The sequence below is a fragment of the Plectropomus leopardus genome, chromosome 8 (assembly GCF_008729295.1).
Source record: "Plectropomus leopardus isolate mb chromosome 8, YSFRI_Pleo_2.0, whole genome shotgun sequence".
Classification (NCBI taxonomy): Eukaryota; Metazoa; Chordata; class Actinopteri; order Perciformes; family Serranidae; genus Plectropomus; species Plectropomus leopardus.
In genome coordinates, this window is record NC_056470.1 from 35,131,970 (window position 1) to 35,146,398 (window position 14,429).

The following is a 14,429-nucleotide window of genomic DNA, read 5'->3' on the forward strand; positions in this document are numbered from 1 at the left end:
ATATCTGAATCTACGACACACGCAGACCGAGCTCCACTTTTGGGAACTTTACAGAACGTTTCCACAACAGATTTCCTCAAAAAGCACAAACGACACTTTCACGTTAAAAAGCTGTGTTTGTCTAAGACTGCACGCTGCAGAGGGGCGGCTGCGATCGTGGTTTGGTTTAAGTGTCCAAGTTTAATCTGGTAAAAAGATTGACAACAGCAGTTTCATGTTACGCAATCGATTACAATCATTGGTAAATTCAATGATTGTTTAACTGATTTATTGTTATTTGAAAAAAAAAAAAAAACAGGGCCTGCTTATTTCAAACAATAGTACAATTTTTTTTCTTAATCAAATCTCACAGGAACATATTGCATACATACTTTTACAGCATTACGCACCCTAACAAATCTATTCAATAGAAGAGGATGATTTCATAAGACGGCGCTTGGTCTGCGTGTACGAATCAGAAACTTGAGATTGATCTCATTATCATCTTTATGTAGCGAACAACACGTAACATTTCGTACAGTAGATGGATTATTAAATAAATCCCGGTTTTGTTACGTCAGCATAAAAAGTTTCCTTAAAGCTGATCACTCTTTTGTGCACGTAAACACTCGCACAGACGATCTTTCTGATATCACTGATTTCCTTTTATAACCTCGGAGGACTGCTGTGTGTGCGTGTGCGTGTGTGTGCGTGTGTGTGTGTATGTGCACTGTACACATCAGGCACCAGGGTTCTCCATAAAACTGAGGGTGGGGGTGGGGGGAAGCACTTTTCTCTCTCCGTGTGTCACTTTGAGTCACTCAGGCGCCAAAAACGTAGAAAACTTTACTGTGCACGTGGCGCCTCGAGCAACAGCTGATCTCTGCAGGCCTCAAGCTGCTTCCAGATTAACTCTTCGAAGCCATCAAAAACATGGAAATAAGGCAGTGAATAAGACATGACCAGAAATAACCCCAAAATTTGCAAGAAAAGTACAAGAAAATGACCTCAAAATTGGTTTGAAAAAATAAATAAATAAATAAATAAATAAATGAGATTAAAAAGTCTTGGACAAAATTTGTTTAAAAATGATAATAATTCTGTTTTTTTATATATGTAATGATGATAATAATAATTCCAAATATATTTTTTTCACAGCTGTTTTCCTAGACATTCTTTTCTTTAAAAATAATTTTCTACATCAACTAATTTCTTCCAATTTGTGGAATATTTATAACCCGAAAATTAGCAAAAAAGGGAGGGTTAAAAAAAAATTACCTGGAAAAAAATTGCTATTTGTAAAATGTTACAATAAGTAAGTTTTGTAACTAAGAAATTACCAGAAGTAAAGCCAAAGAAAGAAAAGTAAAAAAACAAAAAAAAAACAACCTTAAAATAAGAGGAAAAAATTACCTGGGGAAAAAATAAAATTTCATAATATATAAATAATAATATATTTATTCAATACCTGTGGCATAAATTTCAATATATCATTAGAACTCAACATTTTCCTAATTTTCGGAGAATTTCCTAATTTCCGTAACCTTTTTTTAAAATTTTAATTTCTTTTATTGGGCGGGACATTTCTTGCCAAGTTACTCACTGCCTTTTTCGAATGAAGTCACACCAATTTCGGGGTTCAAAAGTTTAAATTCTTGTGATAGGCTTCTGAAAGCAGCACACGAAAGTGATGTCGCTCCAGGTTTCAAAGGGTTAACTCAGAGAGGCCGGAGATCGGTCTGTAATCCTGATTGAGTAGCACCAAACTGGTTATCACGATTTATCACGTAAATCCGTCTTTTTTGACCTTATCGTCAAACTCTGTTCTGCTTTCTGGCGTTTTCGTGCCAACAGAGCGTAAATTCTCCCTGATGTAGTTCGGCGCCTGCTGGCAGACGTCGGATCCGCCGGCTGATGCTCGCTCCGGTGTTTTATTCGGTATTTGCTGGAATCAGAAAATTGAGCAGTTCTAAGGAGAACCCTGGTGGCGGGATGTAGGGACGGTAATGACTCTGCAAAAGACAGAGCAGGAGATCTGATGACTCCCATCTCGCCGTTTCACCGGGTTTTCGATGACCTCCGAGCGGTTACCTGCCGGAGCGGCTCGCACAGTTCATGATCGGCTCGGACCGGAGGAGTCTTCAGTTCAGAAGAATTCGGTGTGATGTGGTGAGGACATGCTGTACAACACACCAGAGCCCCGCAGAGACAGAGTCCCTGCTGTCCCCTGCTCCACGAGCGCTGGGATGCTGTGATGTCGTGGACGACCCCGTCGCCAAACTCTGTCCGCCTCCGGCTCCGGGCGCAGCGTGGACAGGAAACAGCGGGGTCATGGCTTCATGCTCGGACAGGGAGGATAAACTGTTAAAGCCCCCGTTTACGCCCAAACTAGGAGACGAGGGAGTTTGTTGTCAAAGATCGTCCGGCGTGTTTTCACATTATGCACAAGACTCACCGCCGTCGTGAGTCACTGAAGCAGCTGAAGCAGGTGTGAGCTCTCCAGGTGGGTCAGACTGCGGCGGCGAGGCGAGCATCAGTCCGGTTGGTTTAAAGCTGCGACGCAACTTTTTACTGTCCAACGCAGGGTGTCATTTTTCGAAAATTTGTCGCCAGTTTTTAAAAGAAAAGAAAAAATTCGGATCAGCAGCAGAGGTGCAAAGCCAGCTTCGGGACTTCCTTTTAAGGGTTTTCTTATTTTGCACAAGAAAATTGTCCATTTTTCTCCACAAACAAGCCTTTAATCTGAAAACCTTGTTCGTGAAGAAACCCATTTCCTCCTTTGTTGTTCTGTTTTTTGTGTGTTTTTAGCCCACAGGTGAGTGTTTTTTTTCCTGTTTCATGATCAGAGGGCGAAAAAAAAGAGAGACGGCCATGGACGAAGGAGGAAAACGGGGGGTTCGTGATCACCCGTCATTTTACCGAAGAGAGTCGGGGCGGGGGAGTGGCTCACGGTCGCCCCTGGTTACCTAGAGGAGGGGCTACTGCACTCGGAGGCGGGGCAACAGAACTGATGGGCGATGTCGTCATCTTCCTCCTCTCTGAGAGACAGACAAACAGACGAGAGAGACAAAGACAGAGAGGAGGAAAGAAGAAGAAGAAGGCAGACAGAAAAAGAAAAAAAAGGATGAAGGAAGAAGAAAAGAGTCAGAAAAGAGGAGTAAAGAGGAGCACTGATGATGGGATTTTAAAAGCAGAGCTGCAGTTCTGCAGGAGGCCACCAGATGTCAGCGCTCACACATCAACTAACTGAGGCGGTGACCTTCTGGAGGAGGTGAAGCAGCGTTCCCTCGTCGCCGCGGGAAACAATTAATCTCTAAAATTATGAACTTTAAGCAGAATCAAAGGTGAGCAAACTCACGTCTGAGTCTGGATGTTTTTCCTCGAGGGGAGCGGACAGAAGGGATGGATGGATGGATGGATGGATGGATGGATGGATGGATGGATGACAGGAGTGGAGGGGTGAGGTGGCGGGGAAGCCTTTGGTAGTTTGGAGATAGTGAACCTGAGAAAATGAACCCTTTAATACCATCATCAGTTCTTTGTACTGCATTCAGACGCCTTTTCGAAGCATTTTGTTTTGTCATTTCATTTTTGTGGTGTGTGATTTTTGCTGCTGGGACTATTTCCTGTGTAAGACGTGTCTATTATATTATAGTATTTTATTATATATATATATATATATATATATATATATATATATATTTATGTATACATATTATATTCTTATAATAAAGATATTGTAAAAAACAAACGAAAAACCCAAACAACAACAACAACAACAACAACAAAACTGGTGCCCTGCAAACTGCGAGAGACTAGAAAAATATGCCAAGAAAAAAAAAACTAAAACAAAGAAGAAAAAAATTACCTGGGGAAAAAATAAATATCATAATATATAAATAATAATATATTCATTCATTATCTGTGTCATGAATTATATATCATTAGAACACAACATTTTCCTAGGTTTTGGAGAATTTCCTAATTTCCGTAACCTTTTTGACCTTTTTTTAAAATGACCTGAAAATCAGTTTTTTGATTTTTAAAAGGAGAGATATAATGATTAGAAGTTTAAAAAAACAAGAGAAACTTTCATAAAATATATTAATAATAATAATTACATGATTAAAATAATGTTACTGAAATATGTATGTTTTTTACAGATGTACATGGTTCTTGTTTTTAGATTTTTCTTTTTTTTTTTTTTTTTTTTTTTTTTTTTTTTTTACAAATTTCTTGCTAATTTTGAGTATTTTCTTGTCTAGTTGCTCATTTCCTCCCAATGCTTTTCAAAAGGAATAATAATAAAAATTTCGGTATGAAGTTCAAACGAGTGTGATATTCACGGCGGCTGTGATTTTTTAAACCGGGCTGTCATCCATCATTTTCATCACCAGTGTTTTCTGACTCCTTTAGATAATCTAACGGCCGGTGGAGAGAAAAGAATATGTCTTTGTTTGTGCAGAACTCATTTTTTTAAATATCATTGGCTTCATTCGGGCACTAATACCTCATCATAAAAGTCCTGCACTGAAAATGTTACTTCACAGTAACAGTAACGCCTTGATTCATTTCAAAAACACCAGGCGAATGCGGCGAGCAACTTCACAAGAAACAACCTAAACATACAGAAGAAACTCGAGGAAAAAAAATACAAAAAAATCATATTAAATATTCATATTTTGAATACATAGTTTGAATACTTATAAATACAGTTTCCCTATTTTTTTAAATTCATCATATGTCTCTATCTTTCTTTCCTTTTTCATAGATTAAGTTCACGTTATTTTCCTGTCACATTTTACCAATTTCTAGGAATTTGCTCATTGCCTTTTTCCCACGATTTTTAAGAGAATAAAACTTAATAAATATATTTTGCAACATATTTTGAATACATAATTCCAATACTTATATAGTTTCTGGATTTTATCCTCATTCTACTTAGTTTTTTTTCTCGCTCATGTTTAATAGGACTGTTGGGCTTTCTGTTGTTGTATCGCCGTCTATGATCGCAGTTCTGCTCTGCTTTGTTTGTCAAAGCATTTTGTAAACGTTTTAACGTTGCTACATAAATAAATAAATAGAAAATAAATACATAAACAAATATATATAAATATAAAAACAAATAAATGAATAAATAAATAAATGCTCTACTCTCATCATGTTTGTTATACGGTTTAAAGTGATGCTGCAGAACGCAACAGAAGAATCGGAGGTCAGATCAGCTCAGCCCGCCATCATCATCATCATCATCATCATCATCATCATCATCATCATCATCATCTTCTTCAGCAGCGTGAGTCATGTGGTGAATCCCTCTGCTCTCTGTGTGTGTATTTATGCATAACACCCTCTGAAAAGCTCCCTCCCCTGCTGGTGACTCATCCTCCCCTCTCAGCTCTCACACACACACGCGCACACACACACACACACACACACACACACACACACACACACACACACACACACACACACACACACACACACACACACACACACACACACACACACACACACACACACCTCCCCTTCACAGACTGGGTTGCAGAAATCATGTCCTCACTCTGCATCTATAATGTGCGACTTTAAAAATGTGTCACTGTGGCGCCTTTTAACAAACGCACACACGAACACGAACACGAACAAACACGTCCCCGACTGTTGTCAAATAACACAAGTCCTGTTTGCACAGAAAAAAAATAACCTGAGACCTCGAAAGATTTAACAATTTATCCTCCGTTTTTGGGTTTTCTGTCACATCCACAGTGCACAATAATAAATTAACTTTTCCAGCCTCTGGATTTAACCCTTTAACACTCTGATCAACGTCAGTTTTCTTCACCAGCATTTAAACTCTCCGAAACCTGAGAAAAGTTGTTTGATTTCAGAAACACGGGAAAAAACATAATGAGCAACTTGTTGAGAAATGTCCTTCAAACTGCAAAAAAAAAAAAAAAAAAAAAAAGTTAAAGGTCGCAAGAAAATGACCTGAAAATTAGCTAGAGAGGTTATAAGATATGACCCAAAAAATGAGGGTAAAATGTCCAGAAAAGTTGATTTATTTATTAAATAATGTCATTAATGCGTATTAATCCAGCTAAAAAAGTAAAATTCTGAGTTGCTCATTAGATGTCACGAGTAATTTGCAGTAATAACTGAAAAAAAAAAGTTCTACCTGTTGTAATCTGCAGTCCTAAACCCCCCTAAATCTGACACACTGCTTCATTAACCCTTAAGGGACTGTTTGGTGCATGTTATGTGCTTTTCATTCTTCACTTTTGATAACTGTGTGTGTGTTGATGCATGTGTCCTAAATGTAGTCCAGATTGTGTATTTGAGTGTAATCAGTGAATTTGCAGCTCAGCTCCTACAATAAGTCTAAAATACACTGTGGAAACTAAATAGTTACATTCAGACTGTTCAGGTCCAAAAATGCTCCATTGAAACCCATTCAAACTGACATTTTTGATCCCACAGCCATCAGAGCAGAAAAACAGGACTTGTATTATTTCTGGGTGTCATTCTGGGCTTTTGACTCTGAATTTGTCATTTTGACTATTTTCCACCTGATGAGGTCATTTTGACCATATTTGGCATATGGAGGAAATACATGCTATTTCCACTAGGTGACCTGTTACAATCAATGTAGCTGCTGATCACTGACATATCCCAGACTGTCAGCAGCATCATCATCATCATCATCATCATCATCATCATCATCATCAAAATATATAAATAAATAAATAAACAAAATAAAATTAAAAATTAAAAAAACAAAAAGCATGTAGTATATTGAAAATGATTCGTGCTTTTAGTCGTCCATCATCTGAACATTGTAGTTTGATCAACGCAGACGGACGTCAATAACATCCGCCGCTGCATCATTACAGAGCCGAGGAGAAGAGCAGTCGCCTTCTCTAAAAACCGCGATCAGCTTTTCTTAAATACTCACGAATTCTGCTTCTCATTTTACCTTCACCTTGTGACGTTTTCTATCAAGGTTAAGGAAAAGTGGTTGAGAACGGAAATTATCTGGACTTTTCGAGCAAAACTGTGAGTTTATACTTTGCCTTCTGCCTGTCACTTAAAGCTCAAAGCCCATTGGTTCCCACTGAAGACGTAAACCTTTAAAAACAGAAATATTTTATGCTCCCGCAGCTGCTCACAGTAACAAACGTGACGGTCTGTCTGTGTTTGTCAGACCAAGAATGGTACAATGCAATGTTTTAGTAATGTTTTCAGCAGCAAATCTTTTTTTAGTTCCCAGAATGTTCTTCCTAAAGTTTTAATAACTTTCTCTATAAAAATCATGGAAATGTTAACTTTCTTTTTCTTTGTTAACATATCACATTACAGCAGCGTTTCATATTAAATATTTTGTAATCTAATCTAAATAAGTATATTTTTGGAATGCTGTCATTACAACAGGCGCTCCTCTCTCTATTAAACTCATTCCATGTAGTGCACAGCACGCACCACCAGAGCTCATTCTCTGGCAACAATAATATTAACAGCAACATATCATATAGCAGTAATTAAAAACATAAAAATAAATAAATGTAATTTATGAGGGCATGTAATATTACATGCAGATATTGTAGTTTCTGCATGTGGCAGTAAGTCAAATACGTATAACAGCAGTGGAGGTATCACAGTGCAACCATGCACAACCATGTAGCCCGGCACAGTTATACCGCCATCTGCCACATAAACCGCTGAAATTTCAGGAAGATATGAAAGTATGAAATATGCATACCGCCTGAGCCTAATCGAACAACAAATGATCACTAATTGACTAATCGATGCACAGTAAGTCGTTGCAAAAAGACAAAATGTGTTGCATTCATGTTAATGAGTATTTTTAGATATATTTTAATTTTTGAAAAGAAATAAATTAGTAAACAATAATTTTCCACCGCCCCACAAAAGCTGAGCGCCCGCAGTTGAAGACTCAGAATGAGGGATTGAATAAAAAAATGAACTGTGATCATGGTGATAAAGGAAATACACAGCGGCTCGCTGATGTCCTTTTAAAAACAGTAGAGGAAGAAAACGCATCAGGCTGTAGAAACAGTCACTGCTGGTTTTGGTCGAAGTTATAAAACACAGAAGACGAAGGAGTGACATCACTGCCCTCTGCTGTTCGTGCTTTTCGTTGCGCCGGTGCTGTTTACCACACTGGAAATTATAATCAAGAGATTTTTGTCGTTTTTAACACTCACTGATTTATTTTATGGTTTTTTGGAGCTCTGGTGGACACTCGTTAATCTGCTCCTGTGGAGCTTGAATTTGCACGTCACTCTGTGAACAGATTAATACAAGGTACAAGGTCGATTAATCAGTCAGTTTTTAAACAACGTTTGAAAAATGAAATTAAATTTGTCCTTGATTCTGCTACATCTTTGGTGCTGTCATCTGCTTTATGTTTCTGTCATATTGTTTGTGCTTTTTGTGTTTTTATTATGTTTTTAAACGTGCTGCAACACAAATTGCCATCTGGGACAAATAATAAAGTTGAGCTGAATTGAATTAATTAAGCATTTAGAGGGAAAATTCAGGTGCTGCAGCAGCAAATATTTGCAGGCTGTTTGGAGGGAAATATCACAGAGGTAACAGGTTTAGAACGAGGAGGAAGAGCGAACAAACGGACAATAGATAAAAGACAAAGATAAAAAAAAGATAAAAAGATGAGAAAAAATAAAAACTGAGATAAAAAAGATAAAAGGATTAAAAAAGTCTTCAATAGATAAAAAAAATAAAAGAAATTAGACAAAAATGTCTTCAATCAGGAAGATTATGCTGCTCATAATTTTTTATATTTTTTTAAATTTACTATTAAACACATTTTTGAGTTTAGTTAATTAATTTTAATGTATGAAATTTAGTTCTACTTTTATTATAGATTCACTTTTTGTATTTTTTAAATATCAGTTTATTTGCAGCTCTGTTTGTTGTACTCTGATGTAAGAAAGTATTCAGTTTTTTTTTTTGTTACGACACCCGTCAAAGCTGCCAAAAACATCCAGATTAAAAACTACATAAACCACTGCAGAAAATTATTAATATTTTTAACTCAAAATATAAAAAACAGTGTGTGTACTGGCACCACTGAGCTGTTAATCTGGCCTGTGTGTGGCTTCCACATGTTGATGTTTGATTCAGAACTGCGTGGAGGATGAGGAGGGAGGCGGGGCGTGATGAAGGTGATGAAGGCGATGAAGGCGATGACGGTGGGTGAGGAGACAGAGAGAGAGGTGTGATGCGATGGTGTTTTTGGGAGGAGGAGGTGGATGAGAGAGACGGAGCGACCCGAGAGGCTGCCTCACCTCCTGTGTCAGGTGTGTGCGTGAGTGGGCGGGGCTTCACAGCATATTAAATATAGCAGGTTAAATATAGCACTAAGGGGGAGGCAAGGTGGGGGAGGGAGCGGGTGACGCCAAGATGCAACAAGAGCGAATTTGACCGACTTCATGTGACGTGGAGTTTCACACAACGGCAGAATTTAGGCTTTTTTTTTTTCAATGCAAGTTCCATTAATTCATTTTTTTCAGAGCTTTAGACCAAATCACATGATCTTCATCGTGTCTCCTTCTACTGAAAAAGTGGAGTTTTGATTTGCAATTATCAAAGAGTGAATTTTTATACTTCAATTAGATTTAATATTTAATATATTTCACTAAAAATATAATAAGCTAAATGCAAAGGAACCAAATAATATTGTTCCAGAGAGTTTTTAAATACTTAATAAAGTCAGAACGTTCTGTCGGCGTGATGTGCAGAATTCACTAAAAAACTTAATTCACAAAGATTTAAAATTATTTAAAGGTGGAAAATTTTAAAACACAGTGCAAATTACAATAATAAATACTCAAAGAAATGTGTTATTTTGGCATTAATTGTCTCTGATAATCTGCAACAAAGTCAGTGTAGCAATAAATCAAGTTTTCTTACATTAGCTAACTTTTCTATCACTCATTAATGTAGTTACAACTTCAATTTATGTATTTTTATTATTGATTCACCTATCAACTAAATTCTCGGTTATTGAATGAATCTTTAGGTTCATAAGATGTCACAAAAAATGAAGACTGACCATCATGATTTCCTAAATCCACAGGTGATGTCTTTGAACTACCTTTTTTCCAAAAGAAATTAAAATTCTAGCTTTTTAATTTGGCTTTCAATTTGGGTAAAATTTTCTGGTATCGCAGTGTAAAGTTTTGCTCTGTTGTAACACAAATGTTGTTTTTGTCTCTCACTTACTGCTGCTGCAGCTATATTTGCCATTTTTTCTTCTTAAATATTGTTTCTCTTTATTTTCATCTGATCTCATCTTGTAAAGCACTTTGGGCTGCATCCCCGCATTCAGTGTGCTACATATATAAAGACGTTATTATTATTATTATTATTATTATTGTTGTTGTTGTTGTTGTTGTTGTTGTTGTCATTTCTATTATTATTACTACTATTATAGTATTATTTTTATTATTATATTATTATTATTGGGGTTGTTTCTGTAGTTGTTTCTGTTGTTGTTTTTATTATTTCTATTATTATTATTATTACTCGATGATTTACCTTTCAACTATTTTTTTAACGACCCTGAACCACACAACAAATCTGTTTTTTTAAAAAAAAAAAAAAAAAAAAAAGTTTATTCTTAAAAACTATAAAATCAATCAAGTGTTTATCCCCCGTGTGCATCGAGGACATCAACAGTGTCCAATAGCAGCAAATCAGAGATTTAATTCAGATAATAATTTTTTTTTTTATTTGCACAAATAAGGGAATATATTTTACAATCTTTTTGATTAATAATTTAAAATAATTAATGATTAATTAATTAATTAATAATATTTTGTCATTAATAATAATTCATAATTTGGATGGAACGTGTGGAAGCATCTTGGCTGCAGCGAAAACATTTAATAAACAAGTATTTTTTTTTAAATGAGGTGAGTTTAGAAATAATGGCGTGCGTCAGATTGGCTCTCGATGCGCTCGGGGTCACCGCCCTCCCTGCTGCTGGACGTGGCGCCCGGGGGAGGCCGCCGGGGGGTCGGTGTGGTGGGTGGAGGCAGAGCGAGGGGTGGGGGGGGACAGAGGGTGAGGGTCGCGCGCGCGACAGGAGGGAGGGGGGACTCTGGCCCTTACCTTGCCTGCTCGTGGTGCTTGGCGGGGGGCAGGGCGCAGGGAGGCTTGGGCAGGCGGAGGCGCGCGGGACAGCAGTACTGATGGTAGGTGGCGTGGCTGTTAGGAGGTAGGCTGGAGGAGTAGAGAGAGGAGGAGGAGGAGGAGGAGGTGGAGGAAGGAGTGGTGATGCTAGTAGGGTTGTTGGAGGAACGACAAGAGGTGGTGGTAGCAGAACAGGTGGAGGAGGAATAAGACCTGACAGAAAGAGAAAGAGAAAGAGAGAGAGATAGAAAGATAGAGAGTTGGGGAGAGGGAGAAAAAAGAGAGAAAAATAAAGTCAAGAGAGAAACAGAGAAAGGTAGACAACAACAACAACAACAACAACAAGAACAAACGGACAGGCACACATAAACAAACACCATTAGCACAGTTAGCATTACAGCACACTATCAGCTTAGCACACAGTATTAATAGCAGCATGTAGCAAACAGGTGTAGTGTTAAAGCAAAAAGCACATTTAAATCTGTCAGCTTAGCACAGCAGAAATAAGAGCAGCACAGCACTCAGATCTTACCATGTTAGCATTACCTTAGCACACCATATATACAGCAGCGTACAGCAGTTAGTCAAGTCTTAAACCAGCATACAACAATTACATCACAGGTGTTAGCTTAGCAGTTACAACGCACAAGATATAGAAATCAGCTCATGGTTAGCGCACAGTCAGTCTTAGCACTTGCAGTTAGCGTCACAGCGGTACATGTAAAGTGTACGGTGAGTCAGGAGAGGGAGGATGATGCACAGATAAAGATAGTCACTGCGTTTTCAGAGGGACAGAGGAAGGCGCTCACATCGCTGTCAACCGTCAGTCGCCGATACGCCGTTTGGCTGTTTCTTAACCAGACGCCACTCGCGTGAGGCGACAGCAGTGACACACGCAGCCCCCGGGCCAAATCTGGGCCCCGACAGAGCGCACGGTGGCCCCCCCAGAAATAAAGTGACTCACACATTGGGAATTGTTTTTGTTCTTTAAGTATCCATGAGGTGCCAGAGTGCATAAAACAGCATCAACATAGAGCTTGTTGATCAAAAAGTGCCAGTTGAGGACCCCCCCCCCCCCCACAAAACCCAAAAGAGGTCCTAGCTAAGATTCTAATGTCCTAAAAACTGTGAAACGTCCTTAAATCCTGGAAACCTTCTAAAATCCCAGAAATGTGCTAAAATCCTAAAAACATCATAAAATCCTGGAAACCTAAAATCCTTGAATTACCCTAAAATCCAAGAAATGTTCAGAAATCCTAGAAAAGTCCTATAATTCTAAAAATGCCTTAAGAGCCTTGAAAAGGGCTAAAATCCTAGAAATTTCCAAAAATCCTGGAAATGACCTAAAATCTTGGAAATGACCTAAAATCCTATAAATGTCCTAAAGTCCTGAAAAATATCTTAAAATCCTAGAAATGTGCTAAAATCCAAGAACTCCTGGAAACATCCTAAAATACTGGAAACCCTATAAAATCCTTGAAACATCCTAAAATACTGGAAATGACAAAAAATCCTGGAATGGACCTAAAATGCTAAAAATGTCCTGAAATCCTAGAAATGTACTTAAATCCTAGGAATTTCCTAAACTCTTGGAAACGTCCAAAAATCCTGTAAATGTCCTAAAATCCTAGAAACATCAGAATATCCTGAAAACCTTTTAAAGTCCAAAATAGGTCCTGAACTCCTGGAAATGTGCTAAAATCCATGAAACAGCTTAAAATCTGTGAAACCTTTCAACATCCCTGAAACATCCTGAAATCCTACAAATGTGCTAAAATCCTAAAACATGTCTGGTGCTGCTGCGACTGGCCCCCGGCCCTTGGCCTCATTTTTCAAAAGTGGCCCCTAAAGAGAAATTCACATCCATCATCTCTGCGCTTCACTGATGGTCTCACGGAGCAGCTGCACATCCGCTTTATGGTAAAATAATATTTCTATCACGGAGTTTGAACCTGTGGCCTTGCGGCTGAAGGATGCCGCCGCTAACCGCTCGCTGAACCCTGCCGCCCACCAAACCACCCATCTGTCACAGAGCGGCGGCGTGAAGAGTCACACTCGTGGCGATCTGAAGGTTGTGATGTGACGTTCACACTCGGTGACACCGTGAGAAGTGCCAGAAGTTACAGTAAGATGACGATTTTGTTTTACAATCAACCAGAACTGCTTTAGGTTTATGATGTGTTTGATTTAAGCAGCTTTTTAACCATTTACAACCTGTGCAAATTGTTTTTTGGGGGTTTTGTTGTTTGTTTTGAAAAACAGTGGGAGGAGGTAATGAGCAACTTGACAAGAAATTACTCAAAAATTGCACAAAATTAAAAAACAACTAAAAAAAAAAACAACTAAAAATGGGCACAAAAAGATTAAAAAACAAGAATAAAATAAAAAGAAATGACTTTAAAAAAGTGTTACTGTGTTACATATTCCCATGACATGATGTTAAACATGTTATATTTTCAGAAAATTTCCCTGTTTTTTTTCTTTTTTTTTTTTTTTTTTTTTAAATAAACTTACACTGATTTTGTCTCTGCTTATAAAAGACAAAGATTTTCGGGTCATTTTTGTGGTGAATTTTGTGCTCTTGACATACTATTTTTCATTTCAGATTTTTTGTATTGCTTTTGTATTTTTATCTTAAGTTTGTCCAAACACCAAGTCAAACTCCTTGTATATGTAAATGTACTCGGCATTAAAACCCGATTCTGATTTCTTTGTCATCTTTTCCTAATTTCTTGCAGTTTGCCCAGCACCTTATGCCAAGTTGCTCATTGCCTTTTTTCCACCCATTTTTTTTTTTTTTTCAGGCTTCAGAGGTTCTAATGCTTGCAAACAGCATCTGAACGCAGCACAAGAAAACTGATGACGGTCCAGGTGTTAAAGGGTTAACAGTAACTACAAGAAACTAGAGCACCGAGCACCAGTCAAGTTTCTCTTTCAGGTTACAACCACGTCTGTGAAAACACGGACGCTTCACACACAGAAGATCTCTACAAGCAGCTCAGTTTACAGATTATTGTCACGAATTCAGTATTTGACCAAAAATCTCCTCTTCTGTTCCTGAGATGTGACGCTGAGTAACGGACAGAAAAGTGTTTTTGCGTAATATTATGATGTCATAGTGATCTTTTGGATAAAAAAATGTCATCACTTCCACATTTCTTCCACCAGTCTCGTCACAATCAGCGTACGAATTCTTGAGTTATGCTCAAAAACATGTTTTGTGAGGTCACAGTGACCTCCACCTTCTATCAGCTTATTTTTGAGTCTGATCGGAT

The 14,429-nt window shown here is 38.0% G+C and overlaps 1 protein-coding gene across 3 annotated transcripts in view; it reads right to left on the reverse strand.

The window, feature by feature from the left end:
- Positions 1-2,905: 2,905 nt before the first annotated feature.
- LOC121947248 (YLP motif-containing protein 1-like) overlaps positions 2,906-14,429 on the reverse strand; it is a 53,546-nt gene continuing 42,022 nt past the window's right edge. For all 3 annotated transcript variants that reach the window (XM_042492212.1, XM_042492214.1, XM_042492213.1), the window contains exons 3-4: positions 11,134-11,367; positions 2,906-3,017 (exon numbers count right to left, since the gene is read on the reverse strand). In XM_042492212.1, the coding sequence (XP_042348146.1) occupies positions 2,942-3,017; positions 11,134-11,367 (310 nt within the window). In that variant the 3' untranslated portion in view covers positions 2,906-2,941. The remainder of the gene's footprint in view (positions 3,018-11,133; positions 11,368-14,429) is intronic.